Below are 19342 nucleotides of genomic sequence, written 5' to 3' on the forward strand. Positions count from 1 at the left end.
CTTGGCACACATGTTACTTATATGTCAGCAACAAACATAGGATAGGGGATTTAACCCTTACTCACCCCCATTTACCAGGGGCGGGGCTTATGTTTAAAGTCCTATACAAGTCTATGGGAAATATGTTACTGCAGAACTTCCAAACGGCTGGAGATATTTCCATAATACTTGGTCACATGTTACTTATATGTCCACTTAAAATATAGGATAGTTAATTTAACCCTTAACTGGGAAATGTATGTTCTCACATAACTTCTGTACGGCTGGAGATATTAACACCAGGTACACATATTACAGGTCGGGATCGGAGGACGGAGATAGGGATGGGATTTGAAAAAGTTTCCTCCTTTGTTAATTTTCCTCCCCAACAAGGATGAGGAAGGAAAAACCGGGCAACGCCGAGTACTCAGCTAGTATAATATAAGAAAGAAATATAGTGCATGGTCTATAGGCAAGTTTTGTTTTAGTCTAATATAGAAGACTAATTTATATGAATTTTACAGTTTTCGGGCATTCGGATTGATCTGAACGCACAAAAACATATTTGGAGCATTTTCGAATAACCACGATAATACAAACGTCAGATTAATGAATACATTCATAAAATAACGAATGCATTCGTTAACCGTAAAACGAAAGTAAATAATTAGATTTTTTCAATTGGTATTTGGGAGGTCACATGATCGGAGTTCATTGTCCCATGATACCTTTTTGCCGATTAGCTTATTCCAGTCGATCCCTACTGTATCACAGACAGTGAGGTTGTCCTGTGAGAGTTTGCCTGGTGTTACTGGAGTGTGGAGTCACTGGATTTGCAGAAATGGACGGTTCACCTGAGGAAAACTTGGCTTCTGGCACAGAGACAACTGCAAAACTAGCTAAGGTAACACCTGCTATATTTTTATTTTTTTTTTTTCACAAGAGAGGATCAGCAAGGCCTGCGTTAGAAATAAGCATTAAAACAAATAACGAAATCTTCCGAAAACTTAAGTGAAACGAATGATATTTATAACGAATAGATCCGAAATAACGAATGCAGCCGAAAGCCGAACAGTTTCCCAATAGAATCAAATATATACGAGTGTGTCCGAAAAAAAATATAAAGCGAATTACTGCATCCTGAAGGTTTAACAATCGAAAAAATATCAAAAAACTAAATTTTTGGTCATGCACAAGTCTAGTTTAATATATCTACCCCCATTCAGTATATGTAATATATTTATGGTAATATAATATAGTAAAGTAATATGGTAATATAGTGCATGCTGAGCTGAAAATACCAGCCATATACTAAGGAGTCTTATTGCCCCTCAGTATGAAGTGGAGGCGGGGCTTATGTCATTTGGGACCCCCAATGAATGGGCTGCTCCATATATAAGAACATTTATTTTGCCCTGGTTCTCATTGTGTGGACTTTTAATAGAATAATTTGAGGTGGAGGAAAAAGGTGAAGATTCTGAGGACCTAAAAAGTTATTTATGTTAGGGCCACACTGTGAAATGAGCCCCCGATATTATATAAATCCCCTCCATTAACCCTTTAGGTCTGAGGTGGTCCAAACCGTCATGTATCTTCTCACTGTAAGACAAGAGTAAGAGGGAGAGAAGAACTAAACCATGAGGAGAAGGAATAGTCCTTGATCCGATGAATGTTACACATAGGATTATAATATGTGATGACTACAACACCCACCGGACGAGTTATGTCATGTGTAGTCAGGGCCGGTTTTAGGCTTAGCGTGGCCCTAGGCAAAATCAAAAGTGGGGGCCCAAAAGATGTAATAGTGCACTAACCAGATTTGCATATTTTGGTCACTTGAAATACCATAAAAAAAAAATTCTGAAAAGCAATTGAAAAGTCCCATCAAAACAAAAATGGTACCGATAAAAACAACAAATCACAGGGCAAAAAAGGACCCTCATACATCCCCATATCCCCAAAAATAAAAGAGTTATAGGGATCAGAATAGTACAATTTTATATTTTTGTATAGTCCCCTCCCACATTAGGTAGACAGGATAGTTCCCCTGCTCATTGCTCCCCCTGCTTTTTCTATTTTTCATATTTCCTTACCTGGCCGAGCTCGGCAGGCTCAGGTAATGCATCGGGTCTTGTGGGTTGTGTGGATAATATGCAGAGTGACGTCTCCTGCAGCTCCTCTGCACAGCCTCAGGGACGTCACTCCTCATTACCTGCAGCCGCGGCTGCTTAAAAGGACATCTGTAGTGCTCTGAACTTTATACCCTATCTGAAGGATAGGGGATACGTTATAGATTGCGGGGGTCCGAGCGCTGGGGCCCCCCGCGATCTCCCGTACGGGGCCACGGCAATGTACAGGAAAGGGGGCGTTCATCCCCGCATGACACGGCAGCCGGCATGCCCCACCATGTATCTCTATGAGATTCATGGAGGGGCGTGCCGGCACTGCGGCCACTTTAAAACAGATGCACCCACCCCCCTACTGAGCAGCCGGCAGTGGGCCCCCTGGGGATTGGGGCCCTAGGCAATTGCCTGGTTTGCCCCGCCCTAACGCTGGCCCTGTGTGTAGTGTGGCATTGAGGCAGGTTTAAAGACAATGAAAGTGTTTTCCAAGACCTTAATCCTGGGTGATCTAGCAGAGAGGCTCATCAGTGCCTAATTAATGAGGCCAGCAGAGGTGTGGGAAGACTGTATATAAGGAAACAGAATAGTCTGGGCTCTTCCCAGAAGACAGCAAGGTGGCTGTGGAGGGAGGCAGGGGTCCTTGTGAGGAGCAGACAGCCAAGAGCTGAGAGTGACCCCAACAGTGAAGTGGACAGACAAGGAGTCTTAGTACACACAGCAAGAGGCTGCAAACGCTGTGTGTGAACAGTGAGTGAAAGGTTGCAGGAAACTTATGTTTTAACTGGCAGAGAAAAGCCCTCAAGTTGATAGGGCATGCTGGGTTGTTTAGTTAGTGACTGGATGGTCTAGGATTTTGTTTGTTCCTGTGCTACATTTTTATTTATCCTGCAGCCTAATAAAGCTGGTGAGGAGCCGGACTGCATAAACTGTTTGCTGCTGAAGTAGAAATGTGTCCTGTGTCACCGACGATCCCAGAGCTATCCCCAGGGTGAAATCCTTACAGTAGGAACAAAGCAGATTTAATATAAATTAACATGTCCAATCATAACATGCATAGAGAACGTGTCCGGACCTACAATAGATATCTATAGAGGAATCCCAGCCCCTTATGACCAAGACCTCCACCATCCTTCCAGCATGCCTCCAAATCCCCTTCCAACTCCCGCCACAGCGGCCGGTGGTGACCCCTTACACCCGACCAGCCAACGGCTGTCTGGGCATGTTGGGAGTTGTAGTTTTGCAACATCTGGAGGTCCGCAGGTTGAGACCACTGACATAGATCACATGTAAGGATGGTAATACATAGCAGTGTTTATGTACTAATAACCTTACATGTGATCTACTCTATGTACTATCGAGTAGATCACATGTAGTTTTCATAGTAAATAGAGTAGATCATATGTAGTGGTGATAGTACAGTGGATCATATGTAGGGTTTATAGAGCTCATGTAATGTTCACTCCTTTTTCTTGTTTTCCTCTTTTTTTAGACCCATGTTCACCATGTTTGAGGAATTCTATAATCGGAGGATCCGTGGCGCTGATAGTGACCATCATTGCGCTCTGCATCGCGTCATATTACATGGATCACAACAGGAGAGAGGACTGAGCATGGGGTAAGGATGGAGGAATATTATTATACAGGAGAGATGACTGAGCATGGGGTAAGGATGAGGAATATTATTATACAGGAGAGATGACTGAGCATGGGGTAAGGATGAGGAATATTATTATACAGGAGAGATGACTGAGCATGGGGTAAGGATGATGAATATTATACAGGAGAGAGGACTGAGCACGGGGTAAGGATGAGGAATATTATATTATTATACAGGAGAGAGGACTGAGCATGGGGTAAGGATGAGGATTATTATACAGGAGAGAGGACTGAGCATGGGGTAAGGATGAGGAATATTATTATATTATACAGGAGAGAGGACTGAGCATGGGGTAAGGATGAGGAATATTTTATTATTATACAGGAGAGATGACTGAGCATGGGGTAAGGATGAGGAATATTATACAGGAGAGAGGACTGAGCACGGGGTAAGGATGAGGAATATTATTATATTATACAGGAGAGAGGACTGAGCATGGGGTAAGGATGAGGAATATTTTATTATTATACAGGAGAGATGACTGAGCATGGGGTAAGGATGAGGAATATTATATTATTATACAGGAGAGAGGACTGAGCACGGGGTAAGGATGAGGAATATTATATTATACAGGAGAGAGGACTGAGCATGGGGTAAGGATGAGGAATATTATATTATTATACAGGAGAGAGGACTGAGCATGGGGTAAGGATGAGGAATATTATATTATTATACAGGAGAGAGGACTGAGCACGGGGTAAGGATAAGGAATATTATATTATACAGGAGAGAGGACTGAACATGGGGTAAGGATGAGGAATATTATATTATTATACAGGAGAGAGGACTGAGCATGGGGTAAGGATGAGGAATATTTTATTATTATACAGGAGAGATGACTGAGCATGGGGTAAGGATGAGGAATATTATATTATTATACAGGAGAGAGGACTGAGCACGGGGTAAGGATGAGGAATATTATATTATACAGGAGAGAGGACTGAACATGGGGTAAGGATGAGGAATATTATATTATACAGGAGAGAGGACTGAGCATGGGGTAAGGATGAGGAATATTATTATATTATACAGGAGAGAGGACTGAACATGGGGTAAGGATGAGGAATATTATATTATACAGGAGAGATGACTGAGCGTGGGGTAAGGATGAGGAATATTATACAGGAGAGAGGACTGAGCACGGGGTAAGGATGAGGAATATTATATTATACAGGAGAGAGGACTGAGCATGGGGTAAGGATGATGAATATTATTATATTATACAGGAGAGAGGACTGAGCATGGGGTAAGGATGATGAATATTATATTATTATACAGGAGAGAGGACTGAGCATGGGGTAAGGATGAGGAATATTATATTATTATACAGGAGAGAGGACTGAACATGGGGTAAGGATGAGGAATATTATATTATACAGGAGAGAGGACTGAGCATGGGGTAAGGATGAGGAATATTATTATACAGGAGAGAGGACTGAGCACGGGGTAAGGATGAGGAATATTATTATACAGGAGAGAGGACTGAGCACGGGGTAAGGATGAGGAATATTATTATACAGGAGAGAGGACTGAGCATGGGGTAAGGATGAGGAATATTATATTATACAGGAGAGAGGACTGAGCACGGGGTAAGGATGAGGAATATTATATTATACAGGAGAGAGGACTGAGCATGGGGTAAGGATGAGGAATATTATATTATACAGGAGAGAGGACTGAGCATGGGGTAAGGATGAGGAATATTATATTATTATACAGAAGAGAGGACTGAACATGGGGTAAGGATGAGGAATATTATATTATTATACAGGAGAGAGGACTGAGCATGGGGTAAGGATGATGAATATTATATTATTATACAGGAGAGAGGACTGAGCATGGGGTAAGGATGAGGAATATTATATTATACAGGAGAGAGGACTGAGCATGGGGTAAGGATGAGGAATATTATATTATACAGGAGAGAGGACTGAGCACGGGGTAAGGATGAGGAATATTATATTATACAGGAGAGAGGACTGAACATGGGGTAAGGATGAGGATTATTATATTATTATACAGGAGAGAGGACTGAGCATGGGGTAAGGATGAGGAATATTATTATATTATACAGGAGAGAGGACTGAGCATGGGGTAAGGATGAGGAATATTATATTATACAGGAGAGAGGACTGAGCACGGGGTAAGGATGAGGAATATTATATTATTATACAGGAGAGAGGACTGAGCACGGGGTAAGGATGAGGAATATTATATTATATAGGAGAGAGGACTGAGCACGGGGTAAGGATGAGGAATATTATATTATTATACTGGAGAGAGGACTGAGCACGGGGTAAGGATGAGGATTATTATATTATTATACTGGAGAGAGGACTGAGCACGGGGTAAGGATGAGGATTATTATATTATTATACAGGAGAGAGGACTGAGCACGGGGTAAGGATAAGGAATATTATATTATTATACTGGAGAGAGGACTGAGCACGGGGTAAGGATGAGGAATATTATATTATTATACAGGAGAGAGGACTGAGCATGGGGTAAGGATGAGGAATATTATATTATATAGGAGAGAGGACTGAGCACGGGGTAAGGATGAGGAATATTATATTATTATACTGGAGAGAGGACTGAGCACGGGGTAAGGATGAGGATTATTATATTATTATACAGGAGAGAGGACTGAGCATGGGGTAAGGATGAGGAATATTATATTATTATACAGGAGAGAGGACTGAGCACGGGGTAAGGATGAGGAATATTATATTATTATACAGGAGAGAGGACTGAGCACGGGGTAAGGATGAGGAATATTATATTATTATACAGGAGAGAGGACTGAACATGGGGTAAGGATGAGGAATATTATTATACAGGAGAGAGGACTGAGCATGGGGTAAGGATGAGGAATATTATATTATATTATTATACAGGAGAGAGGACTGAGCATGGGGTAAGGATGAGGAATATTATATTATACAGGAGAGAGGACTGAGCACGGGGTAAGGATGAGGAATATTATATATTATACAGGAGAGAGGACTGAGCATTGGGTAAGGATGAGGAATATTATATTATACAGGAGAGAGGACTGAGCACGGGGTAAGGATGAGGAATATTATATTATACAGGAGAGAGGACTGAGCATGGGGTAAGGATGAGGAATATTATTATACAGGAGAGAGGACTGAGCATGGGGTAAGGATGAGGAATATTATTATACAGGAGAGAGGACTGAGCATGGGGTAAGGATGAGGATTATTATTATACAGGAGAGAGGACTGAGCATGGGGTAAGGATGAGGATTATATTATATTATACAGGAGAGAGGACTGAGCATGGGGTAAGGATGAGGATTATTATACAGGAGAGAGGACTAAGCATGGGGTAAGGATGAGGATTATATTATATTATACAGGAGAGAGGACTGAGCATGGGGTAAGGATGAGGATTATATTATATTATACAGGAGAGAGGACTGAGCATGGGGTTAGGATGAGGAACAACAACAACAACTAATTACGGTATTATTGAAGAACCACAACAAAGAATGAACGACTCAAAGCCTACTGGAACTGAGGGACTTCAAAATGGTAAATCTACCACCTGGGATAGTCAGTCAATTCCAACAGCCGGTGGTCAGTATCCACAGTTCCATGTTTCTGCTAGTCCTTGGCAATATTCCTTATATGTCTGGTATCAACATGGCAATAATGCTGCGAGAGTAACTCAAGGATAGTCACGTTTCCTACAATACACAGTCAATATATGGAGACCATTTAGGGGCTGAATGACACAGCCTGGAGGTGGCTGAAGCATGAGGAGACACCAGGGCTTCACAATCCCTAAGATTAAAAGGTGAATTTTGAAATTTCCATTGAAAATGTATGGTACCTAGTGCTACCATTAACATATATAGGTAATTTCCTAGGCCCAGCAGCATCACTAAACCATGTTGTTGCTGAATGACAGACTGGAGGTGGCTGAAGCATGAGAAGAGACCATATATGGGCTGAATGAGACAGCCTGGAGTTGGCAGCAGCATCAGAAGTCCTGAAAGTGACCCGGTGACAGAGTGGTGCAGTGGGTAGCAATACCAGTACCCGATGATGAAGTTGGGTGAAGGTCTGATGCGGAGCGATGTCTGTAACTGGGGAGCAGCGCCTTAAATCTGTTTTGCATTATCCATATTTCTGCAGTGTTGGTGGCACCATGGTCAATCTACTCTGATGCATCAGGCATTGGTGGGTGGAAATCCTGGCTGATCCATGCCTGATTCATCTTCACAAAGGTCAGTCTCCACATTTTTCGTGGACAGATGAGTTCTCCTTGTGGAGACTATGGCCCCGGCCACATTAAACACCCGCTCTGATGGCACACTACTGGCCCAGGCAGGACAGCTTTTCCAGGGCAAACCATGCAGCCATAAATCAAGTTTGGCTGCCCAGAAGTCCACAGATTTTCAAGGTGTGTTGGCATGGGCATGTCAAGGTATGCCACCACCTGCTGGTTCAGGTCCTGCTCCATCTCTACCTGCTGCCGATGAGTAGCTTCACTATGCGGGCAAAAAAAGTTACTCATCAGCGACTGTAGACTCAGGCTGCTGCTCATGGAGCTGGTACTGCTCCTCCCACCCCTCCCCAGCAGCCATGGCAGTGGAAGGTGAGCGCAGAGGGCATATTGAACACGTGTGCCATGCAGGGCGCATGTTTCACACTTCCTTTTCATAGCGCGGACACAATGTTCTTCCCGTTGTCGGTCACCATGGTTCCCATTTCCTGATTTCGTGGAGTAAGCCATACTCAGATTTCTTGACAAATGAATATTAGCAGTTCCAATCCATGTGAAGAACAGCGTGACACCGCCATGCCCTACACACGGTTCGATGAAGGGCCACTGAGATTTGTACGTTCAGTGGAGGGGGAGTCTCACACTGTCACAGGATCAACTGCCTGAGAGCGTGAGCGAGGAAGCGGTGTGACCTGTCCATGTTTGAGTTGTGGCTGTGCAGAAGCCACATTTAACCAGTGGGCCGTAAAAGACAAGTATTGTCCCTGCCCGTAGTTACAGCTCCACACCACGAGCGCTGCCGTGCACTTTTGAACACACCGACAGGCTCAAGGACTGGCCCACCTTCTCTTGTACAAACTTATGCAGGGCTGGTACTGCCTTCTTCGGCAAGAAATGACGGCTTGGGACTCTGCACCTTTCAGAGAATTGATGGCTTGTGCCAAGCCGAGGTGGAGAGTCCACCACTTGAGAAGGGAGGGACTGCAGCACCAGCAACTTGGACAGGAGCACATTCAACTTCTGCGCCGTTGGATGAGTGGGCGCATACTGTTGTCTCTTGGACATGGCTTCGCCGATGGATTGGCGGAATGGCGGACTAAAAGCGGGAGAAGCAGGAGCATCTGGAACGACAGAAGAAGGGTTTGACACACAGCTCTCTTCGGCTGAGGTGGTGGACCCTTGGCTGGCTGAAGGAGGGAGCGGATGGCCACTGGGTGATTCAGCAGGCTGGACCACTACATCAGAGCCACGGTTCTCCCAGGCCACTTTATGGTGGCGAAGCATGTGTTGACGCAGGGCCGTGGTGCCGAGATTGGGACACTGGCAACGCTTCACCTTCTGACGACAGATCTTGCATGTGGCTACGTGAACCTCCTCCGGATGCCTGATGAAAAACCTTCCACACCGCTGAGTAGCTGATTTTCCCACATACAGTCCGCACTAATTGACTGCTACTGGCGCCGTCTCCAACATCCCCTGTTCCACTACCTCCCGGGAAGGTAAGCTGCCGCGAAGCAGGTGGTCTCCCCCAGGCACATTTGGCTCCAGAATTTACACTACTGCCACCATGCTGACTGCCAACCGTGCTACTGCCTTGCTGGCTCAGCTGCTGCCTCAAGGGCAACCTGCAACTCTCTTCTCCTGATGATGATGATGATGATGATGATGATGATGATGAAGCCCCTTCTGCACCCGGCTCCCAATTGCAATCGGCTTCATCATCATCAACAGTTGTGTGCACTGATGTCCTCCTCAGGTTCCCCAACAGTGTCTGCTTCAGGACCCTGAACACTTGCAACACCGCCTCCCACGTCACTCTCCGCATCACTACTTGGCCGCCTAGCGGAGGAAGCGGCGCATGTCTCCTCCCCTTCTTAGCTGACCAGTAGCTGCTGACTGTCCTCTATTAGATCGTCCTCAGTAAATAGTGGAGCTGAACCCACAGCATAAGATACTTCTCTAGGAGAGGGAACAGCATAGGACAAAGGCAATGGGAGGACAGGGACTTGTGGTGATGTGGATGAGCGTGTTAACCAATCGACGACGGCAGATGGGTTGCTGGTGGAGACATGACCGCTGGCTGATAACGGGAGCTCAGGCCTCTCGCTGCGACTCCTGCTGCCACTCGCCCCTAGTCTGCTGCCAACGCTGCCTGAAGGATTTTAAGCTTTTCCAGGGCAAACCATGCGGCCATAAATCAAGTTTGGCTGCCCAGAAGTCCAGCGGATGTTCAAGGTGTGTTGGCATGGGCATGTCAAGGTATGCCACTGTGGGTCAATACGATTAAAATGATCCCCATGATTACATACATTTCTATTGTATCGCTTTAAAAAACAAATCTCAAATAATTTTTAACCAAATAAGTGCGTTTAAAATCCCTCTATTTTGACGACCTATAACTTTTATTTTTCCGTATAAGCGGCGGTATGAGGACTCATTCTTTGCGCCATGATCTTTACTTTTTATTGATACCACATTTGCATATATGAAACTTTTAATTATTTTTTTTATTTTATTTAAATAATTTTTTTTACAATTTAACCCCATAACGACCAGAGACCTATATTTTCGTCCATGGCCGGCTCCCGCAATATAACGTGGGGTCACGCGGTGATCCCACGTCGTATCGGGTTGGTCCCAGCCTGTAACTGAAGCTGGGACCCAGGGCTAATAGCACGCAGTAGCGATCGCGGTGCCGCGTGCTGTTAACCCTTTGGACGCGGCATTCAAAGTTGAATGCCGCATCTAAAACAAAAGTAAAAGCTTACCGGCTGCTCAGTGGGGCTGATCTGGACCACCTCAGTGAAGGTGCGGTGTCCCGATCAGCTAGGATGGGTCACTCACCTTTCTCCGGCACGTCCAATCGGTGATTGATTGCTCCAAGCCTGAGATTCAGGCTTGAGCAATCGACCACCGATAAAACTGATCAATGCAAAGCTATGGCATAGCATTGATTAGTGCTGGCAATCAGTGTGTGCAATGTTATAGCCCCCTATGTAAAATATAAATGTGATTTAACCCTTTCCCTAATAAAAGTCCAAATCACCCCCCTTCCCCCCCGCAGGATCAATGGCGTACGCGCAAAAAAAATTCCAAAGTCCAAAATAGCGTATTTTTGGTCACCTTTTATATCATGATAAAATAAAAAACTATCATCCCATCAATACAAAAATGGTACCGCTAAAAACTACAGATCATGGCGCAAAAAGTGAGCCCTCATACCGCCCCAATATGCAGAAAAATAAAAAAGTTATAGGGGTCAGAAGATGACATTTTTAAACATATTAATTTTCGTGCATGTAGTTATGATTTTTTCCAGTAAGACAAAATCACCTATATAAGTAGATCATTGTAATCGTATGGACCTACAGAATAAAGAGAAGGGGTCATTTTTACCATAAAATGTACTGTGTAGAAACAAAAGCCCCAAAATTGTGTTTTTTCTTCAATTGCGTCACACAATGGATTTTTTCCCCCCATTTCGCCGTGGATTTTTGGGTAAAATGACTGATGTCCCTGCAAAGTAGAATTAGTGGCACAAAAAATAAGCATCATATGGATCAACTGGTGCCAGAAAGTTAAAACAGATTTGTAAATGACTTCTATTAAAAGATCTTTACCCTTCCAGTACTTTTTAGCAGCTGTATGCTACAGAGGAAATTCTTTTCTTTTATAATGTCTTTTTTTTGTCTCGTCCACAGTGCTCTCTGTTGACACCTCTGTCCGTATAAGGAACTGTCCAGAGCAGGAGAAAATCCACATAGCAAACCTCTCCTGCTCTGGACAGTTCCTGATACGGACGGAGGTGTCAGCAGAGAGCACTGTGGACAAGACAAAAAAAACACATTCAAAAACAAAAGAATTTTCTCAGTAGTGTCCCCAATATGGCCGCCTCCTGGACGACGGTACTGTACATTATGAAAAAGATGACCCCCCCCCCCACCAAATCAGGGAACCACTAAGAGGAATAAAGTGCCTGTACACAACTATGGTAAACAATACAAAAATTACTGTGTGACAGCAAATCAATCCATATCTATGTGGTATAATAAGGAAATAAAGTGACGCTGCCCAAAAATACCGGCAACAGAAGAGCGGGTCAGATATCAAGATGGCGGTCAGAGGTGCAGTGTCCTCTATATCCCCACAAATTCCATACATGGGATCTTTCTCAGGGCGCAGTAATGTATGATGAATATGGGCGGTCCTTTATATGGTGGACGCCTATGATCATCCTTATCAGCTGATCATTGGGGGTGGAGCCAACAAGGTCTCAGAGAGCATGATGCAACTTCCTGTAATGATGTAACAACCCCGGGTCACATGTTTGAATCACCTGATCATTGGGGGTGGAGCCAACAAGGTCTCAGAGAACGTGATGCAACTTCCTGTAATGATGTAACAACCCAAGGTCACATGTTTGAATCACCTGATCATTGGGGGTGGAGCCAACAAGGTCTCAGAGAACGTGATGCAACTTCCTGTAATGAGGTAACAACCCCGGGTCACATGTTTGAATCACCTGATCATTGGGGGTGGAGCCAACAAGGTCTCAGAGAACGTGATGCAACTTCCTGTAATGATGTAACAACCCCAGGTCACATGTTTGAATCACCTGATCATTAGGGGTGGAGCCAACAAGGTCTCAGAGAACGTGATGCAACTTCCTGTAATGATGTAACAACCCCAGGTCACATGTTTGATTCCCCTGATCATTGGGGGTGGAGCCAACAAGGTCTCAGAGAGCGTGATGCAACTTCCTGTAATGAGGTAACAACCCAAGGTCACATGTTTGAATCACCTGATCATTGGGGGTGGAGCCAACAAGGTCTCAGAGAACGGGATGCAACTTCCTGTAATGATGTAACAACCACAGGTCACATGTTTGAATCACCTGATCATTGGGGGTGGAGCTAACAAGGTCTCAGAGAACGTGATGCAACTTCCTGTAATGATGTAACAACCACAGGTCACATGTTTGAATCACCTGATCATTGGGGGTGGAGCTAACAAGGTCTCAGAGAACGTGATGCAACTTCCTGTAATCGTTAATTTCTAACGATAATTTGTTTTCCCTTTAGTCCTAACAGTAGCACAGATGGGGGGGGTATTCCACCCCCCGCGAACTGGTTAGGACAGATGGAAGTTTTATTGAACCTAATTAAACAATCAGTGAAAACACACCCACAACACCCTGTATAAGTAAGAGGGTCACCCTCTGTCCCATTGTGTAGTAACAAGAAGAACTAAAAGCAAAGAATAGAAAAAAATTACTTAACTAGGGAGGGAAAGTTGTGCTACTGTTAGGACTAAGGGAAAACAAATTATCGTTAGAAATTAACGATTCCCTTACGTCCTAACCAGTAGCACAGATGGGGAAATGGCAAGCAGAAACCCTATGAGGGAGGGCTCTCATGCCTGACGGCAGATAATACTGTCCGTCCAAATGAGGAGAAATCGGCCAATCTGTCAAGTCTGTAGTGGGTGATAAATGTGGAGAGTGAACTCCAGGAAGCAGCTTTGCATATATGTTCCAAGGGAACAAGACTCCTTTCCGCAAAGGAGGTAGATACAGACCTGGTGGAATGAGCTTTTACAAACTCAGGAGGCTCCTTACCTTGGGATACCATGGAAATACGAATGGCATCCTTTACCCATCTACTGATGGAGGGCTTTGAAGCTTTAAGACCTCTCTTGGGTCCTGAAAAGAGAATTAGCAAATTTTCATCCTTCCTAAACTCCAAAGATCTTCTTATATAGATCTGGAGACATCTCGAGATATCTAGGCAATGAAGAGCCCTATCTTCATTGGAGGATGGAGGAGGAGAAAATACTGGCAGGGATATAACCTGATTAATATTTTGGAATGATTGAACTTTAGGTATAAGGGATGGCATAAATCTGAGTAACACTCGATCTGGCAAAAATTTAGTATATGGTTCAAGAGCCGAGAGCGCTTGAAGTTCCCCAATCCTCTTGGCTGATGTGATTGCCAGTAAAAAAGTTATTTTAATGGTAACAAATTTCATGTCCACCTCCTCCAAGGGCTCAAAGGGGGGAGATGCCAACCCCTTGAGCACCACCGATAAGTCCCATGCTGGGACAGGTTGTATAATTGTAGGTTTTAACCTCAAGAATGTTTTGACTAGTGGGTCTTGAGACAATGGTTTATTGAGAAAGGCAGAGATGGCTGATACCTGAACTCTGAGTGTGGAAGGAGATAGATTCTTGTCTAATCCCTCCTGGAGAAAATTGAGGATTGTGGCAACATCTGGATTCTGTCCAGGTAGTTGTTTCTTGGAGTACCAAGACTGAAAAGTTGTCCAAATTCTTTTATAGGCTCTGTTAGTGGACTCCGCTCTGGAAAGCGAGAGGGTATTCAAGACCGCACTAGAAAGCCCTTCTAGATGTGGAAGGGACTGGTCAACCTCCAGGCTGTCAGGTTGAACATTTGAAGATTTGAGCAGCTGTGAGTGTCCCCCGACACTAGTGCTTGCTCTGGGGGAAGCCTCCAGAATTGTCCCCGACTCATTTGCAAGAGTTGGGTAAACCAAGCTCTCTTGGGCCAAAATGGAATTATGGCTATGACAGAGGCTTGGTCCTGCCTGATTTTCATCAATACCCTTGGGATCAAGGAAATTGGAGGGAAGATGTAGGCCAGCCTGAACCTCCATGGGATTGAGAGAGCATCGATTGCTACTGGGTTGTCTTCCCTGTACAGGGAGCAAAATCTCACCACTTTGGTGTTGAACCTCGTTGCCATAAGATCTATTTCCGGCATACCCCACCTGAGTGTTATTTGTTTGAATATCTCTGGATGGAGAGACCATTCTCCAGTTGAAAGTCCTCTGCTCAGGCGGTCAGCGATCACATTGAGAGATCCCCGAATGTGAACTGCCGACAGATGGGTTAGGTTCCTCTCTGCCCAATCCAAGATCAGACCCACCTCTCTGAGGAGGCTTTGTGATCGAGTGCCTCCCTGCTTGTTGATGTACAATACAGCCGTCATGCTGTCGGATTGGATCTTTACTGCTTTCCCTTGAAGAAGAGAAGCAAAGTGGAGGAGTGCTAATCTGATGGCTCGAATCTCGAGGAGATTGGAGGTTAACCCTCTCTCCTGTGGAGACCAAGATCCCCGCACTGACAGATCCAAGAGATGCGCTCCCCAACCTACAAGGGACGCGTCGGTGGTAAGTATGATAAAAGAGGGTTGGATCATTGACTTGCCGTCCTCGAGGTGAGACCACCATCTGAGAGAGGACCGGACTCGATAAGACAGGGAGTGGCACTTGTTTAGGCCCGAGGGCGTGAGATTCCATGTGGCGAGCACCTCTGATTAAAGAGGCCGTAGATGCCAAAGAGCCCAAGGAACCGCATCCACGGTAGCGGACATAAGTCCCAACATCCGCATGAGAGTGCGAATGGATACTCTCCGGCGTACAGAGAGAAAAAGGGCCGATTCTTGAACCCGAGATTTCCTCTCGGGAGAGAGGTAAAGTGTCATGGAGATTGAGTCGACTATGAAGCCGAGGAACCTCACTGTGGTCGTTGGGAGGAAATTGGATTTGGCCCAATTGACTATCCACCCTAACTGGGGAAGGAAGGATACTGCTAGTTGCAGATGTTGGGACAGGATCGCAGAAGAAGGAGCTCTGAGGAGCCAATCGTCTAGGTAGGGAACAATGCTGAGCCCCTGGAGCCTTAGAGCGGCAACTACCGCTACCACCACTTTGGTAAATGTGTGTGGGGCCGAAGAAATTCCAAACGGGAGGGCTACAAACTGGAGGTGTTTTAGAACTCCCCCTACCTGAACTGCGATCCTTAGATACTTTCTGGATACCGGATGAATAGGAATATGAAGGTAAGCATCCTTTAGATCCAGAGTAGCCAGGTAATCCCCTGGCGAGATGAGGTTGACCACAGATTGAATAGTTTCCATACGAAAGCGTTTGTGCTTTACATACTGATTGAGATATCTCAGATCTATAATCATCCGCCAGTCTCCTGTTACCTTGGGAACTAGGAAGACTGGAGAATAAATTCCTGACCCCCGCTCTGCAAGAGGGACTTCCTCTAAGGCATTCTTCTGGATGTATTCCAGAATGTAGATTTCTAGCGCCCCCTGTTTGATTGGTGAAAAAACTCTTGTCTCCACATAATTGGATGGGGGAATTGATTCGAGGTTTATCGAATAACCATCCGAGATTAATCTCAGGACCCAAGGGTCTTGAATGTGGAGGGACCAGGCGCTTAAAAAATGGTGAAGACGACCACCAACTGGAATCTGGGGGGCAGGATGGGAAACTGGAAAGGTCACCTCGGCAAGGAACCCAGAGCTTCGTAGAAGCCCGCAGTCAGAGCTTTCTGTTGTCTTTGGGGCCACGGGAGCGTTTTCCACCCCGTCGTTGATTACCCCAGTCTCTCTGAGGCTTAGGCTGGGGGGTTGATCCGCCCCCAGAACGCCGCCCTCGACCACGAAAGGAGGAATAAGGGAGGGACTCCATTATGCGGTCCAACTCGGCTCCGAAAAGAATGCTGGGTTCGTAAGGCATAGCACATAAGGTGTTCTTGGAAGAGTTGTCGACCTTCCAAGGTTTTAACCACAGAGGACGTCGTCCAGCGGAAGCCAGGGCCATAGACTTGGAGGACAATTTAAGATGCTGGGTGGAAGCATCACACAAAAAATCAACGGCCAGATTGGTCGTCTTGAAGGATGAAAGAATTTCATCCCTAGGAACCCCCTGGTCCAAATCCGACTGGATGTTAGAAAGGCGGGTCTTTAAAAAGTTTGCTACCTCTGAGCAAGCTATCGCCACTGATGCAGACGCAGAAGCAGTGGAGTAGGAGCGCCTCATGGCACAGTCAGCCTTCCGATCCATTGGATCCTGCAAGGAAGACCCATCCTCAGCAGGGACTACTGTCCTCTTGGACAGTTTGGCAACTGCCATATCAACCTAAGGGACAGGGCCCCAGGAGGAAAGCTGAGATTCCTGTATAGGAAACATGGTCTTAAATCTTTTGGTTAAGACCGGACCCTTTTCTGTTTTTTTCCATTCCGTTCTAAGCACGGACAGAAGGGTATCATCCGCTTTAAAGACCCTAGGTCCCTTAGAGGCGGAGGTAGAGGCTTCCCCGGGATCAACATCCTGGTCCCCCGACCGGATGGATCTCAGAAGACGCTGGGTCTTTTCCAGCGGAAAGAAATAGGAGGCAGCAACCTCCTCATCCGAAGAGGAGGACTTGGAATCTTCTCTCTCCTGATCCACAGACGTCTCCATTCTGGGAGGTGAAGAAGGTCTGGCGCGTTTCTGAGAGACAACGCGTTTCAGCTCCTCAATAGAGGCTTGCATGGCCGACATGTTAGAGGAGACCCACACATACATATCTTGGACTGTAGGCTCAGTCTGGTGGGAAGGTAGAGACTTAGCCCTACAAGGAGGGCACCTGGAAAATTCATAATTATCCTCAAGGGGAGTATTGCAGTCATGGCAAGAGAGGTGCTTGCGCTTGGCGGATCTTTTTGTCAAGCCTTCACGATCCCCTGAGCCCTCGGTCGACATATCTAGATAAATATGAGAGGAGGATTAGATAATGTAGCGGCAAGAAAAAAATTGCGGCTAGCTAAAATATAATTTAAAATACCCAAAGTTCTCAGCAAGAGACCAGGTAAGTGATAGAGATAGTGAAACAGTAGTATCCGCAAGGATGCACTACTAGACTCAAAAAGACAGGGCTGTGGAAGTACCAACAGCTCTGCGCTCTAGGAGGCTGAATGACAGCCTAGGGGGAGTTTAAATTTCCCCCTGGCTGGCGCCAAAAACAAGACTCCGCCCACAAGGCGGAGTTACAGGAGAGATAAAGAAATCTTGCTTAAAAAACAAGAAAAAAAAGGAACCCTAAGTTAGAGGGTTATAGAAAGAGGCTCCCCGCTCGGTTTCGCCGTATTATTTAGCAAGACGGCGCAAAAAACCGAGCCGGGAAGCGAAGAGAGAAACAGGAAGTGACGTCAGACGCCGCTGACGCACTTCCGGCCGGGGCCGCGGTTGGAGTCGCGGCTCCGAGGTACAGAAGCAGATGGGCGCAAACCATGCCCAAATTTGCAAGTAAGAAAGAACCCCCCCTACTCATATAACAGGAGTAAGGGGGTCACCATCTGTCCCACTGTCCGGGAGGACAGAAAATAACACAATGGGACAGAGGGTGACCCTCTTACTTATACAGGGGGTTGTGGGTGTGTTTTCACTGATTGTTTAATTAGGTTCAATAAAACTTCCATCTGTCCTAACCAGTTCGCGGGGGGTGGAATACCCCATCTGTGCTACTGGTTAGGACGTAAGGCAGTGATTCCCAACCGCGGTGCCGCACTGCCCGTGGTGCCACGGGATTTGCCGTGATTTTTAAAATTTTTTTTAATTATTATTATTTTTTTAAATGTCCCGCCCCGGCCTGACGGCGCAGGGGGGAAGGGAAGTCTGCGTGCGCACTGCGCGCACAGCTTCCCCCTGCATCTCCTCCCGTCTCCTGTGTTCCGCTCCGTCTCCCGCGTCCCCCGTGTTCCCCCCCCTCCTTCCTCCTCTGTTCCCTGTGTCCCCCGCGTCCCCCTCCTTCACCCTCCGTCCCCCTCTCCCTTACGGCGCAGGGAGCCGAAAATGGGTCCCTGCCTGGGGCGGAACGAGCTGCACCTGCGCCGGACTCCCGTGCCTGCTGTGGAACTGCAAGCTGCGCGGGCCGGCTTGCTTAAGGTACCGTACCCTTTCCACCCCTCTGTTCACCTTCTCAACCCTGTCTAAACCCCACCGTCACCCAGGTCCACCCTCTGTCCCCCCCCTGTCAGCCATGTCTGCCTACCCCTGTCACCCCCCCCCCCCGTCAGCCATGTCCGCCTTGTCCACCTCCCTGTCCATCTCTATCACCCTTCCCCCCCCCCCTGTCACCCATGTAATCCCATCCAGTCACCCATGTAATGCCACCCAGTCACCCATGTAATGCCACCCAGTCACCCATGTAATGCCACCCAGTCACCCATGTCCACCCTCCCCCAGTCACCCATGTCCACCCTCCCCCAGTCACCCATGTCCACCCTCCCCCAGTCACCCATGTCCACCCTCCCCAGTCACCCATGTCCACCCTCCCCCTGTCACCCATGTCCACCCTCCCCCTGTCACCCATGTCCACCCTCCCCCTGTCACCCATGTCCACCCTCCCCCTGTCACCCATGTCCACCCTCCCCCTGTCACCCATGTCCACCCTCCCCCTGTCACCCATGTCCACCCTCCCCCTGTCACCCATGTCCACCCTCCCCCGTCACCCATGTCCACACCCCCCGTCA

The 19342-nt window shown here is 46.4% G+C and overlaps 1 protein-coding gene across 4 annotated transcripts in view; it reads left to right on the forward strand.

The window, feature by feature from the left end:
• Nucleotides 1–19342, forward strand: part of LOC130331362 (uncharacterized) — a 159934-nt gene that overhangs the window by 116815 nt on the left and 23777 nt on the right. For all 4 annotated transcript variants that reach the window (XM_056553685.1, XM_056553688.1, XM_056553687.1 and 1 more), the window contains one exon: nt 3592–3717. In XM_056553685.1, the coding sequence (XP_056409660.1) occupies nt 3592–3710 (119 nt within the window). In that variant the 3' untranslated portion in view covers nt 3711–3717. The remainder of the gene's footprint in view (nt 1–3591; nt 3718–19342) is intronic.

Source organism: Hyla sarda, unplaced genomic scaffold (genome assembly GCF_029499605.1).
Source record: "Hyla sarda isolate aHylSar1 unplaced genomic scaffold, aHylSar1.hap1 scaffold_348, whole genome shotgun sequence".
Classification (NCBI taxonomy): Eukaryota; Metazoa; Chordata; class Amphibia; order Anura; family Hylidae; genus Hyla; species Hyla sarda.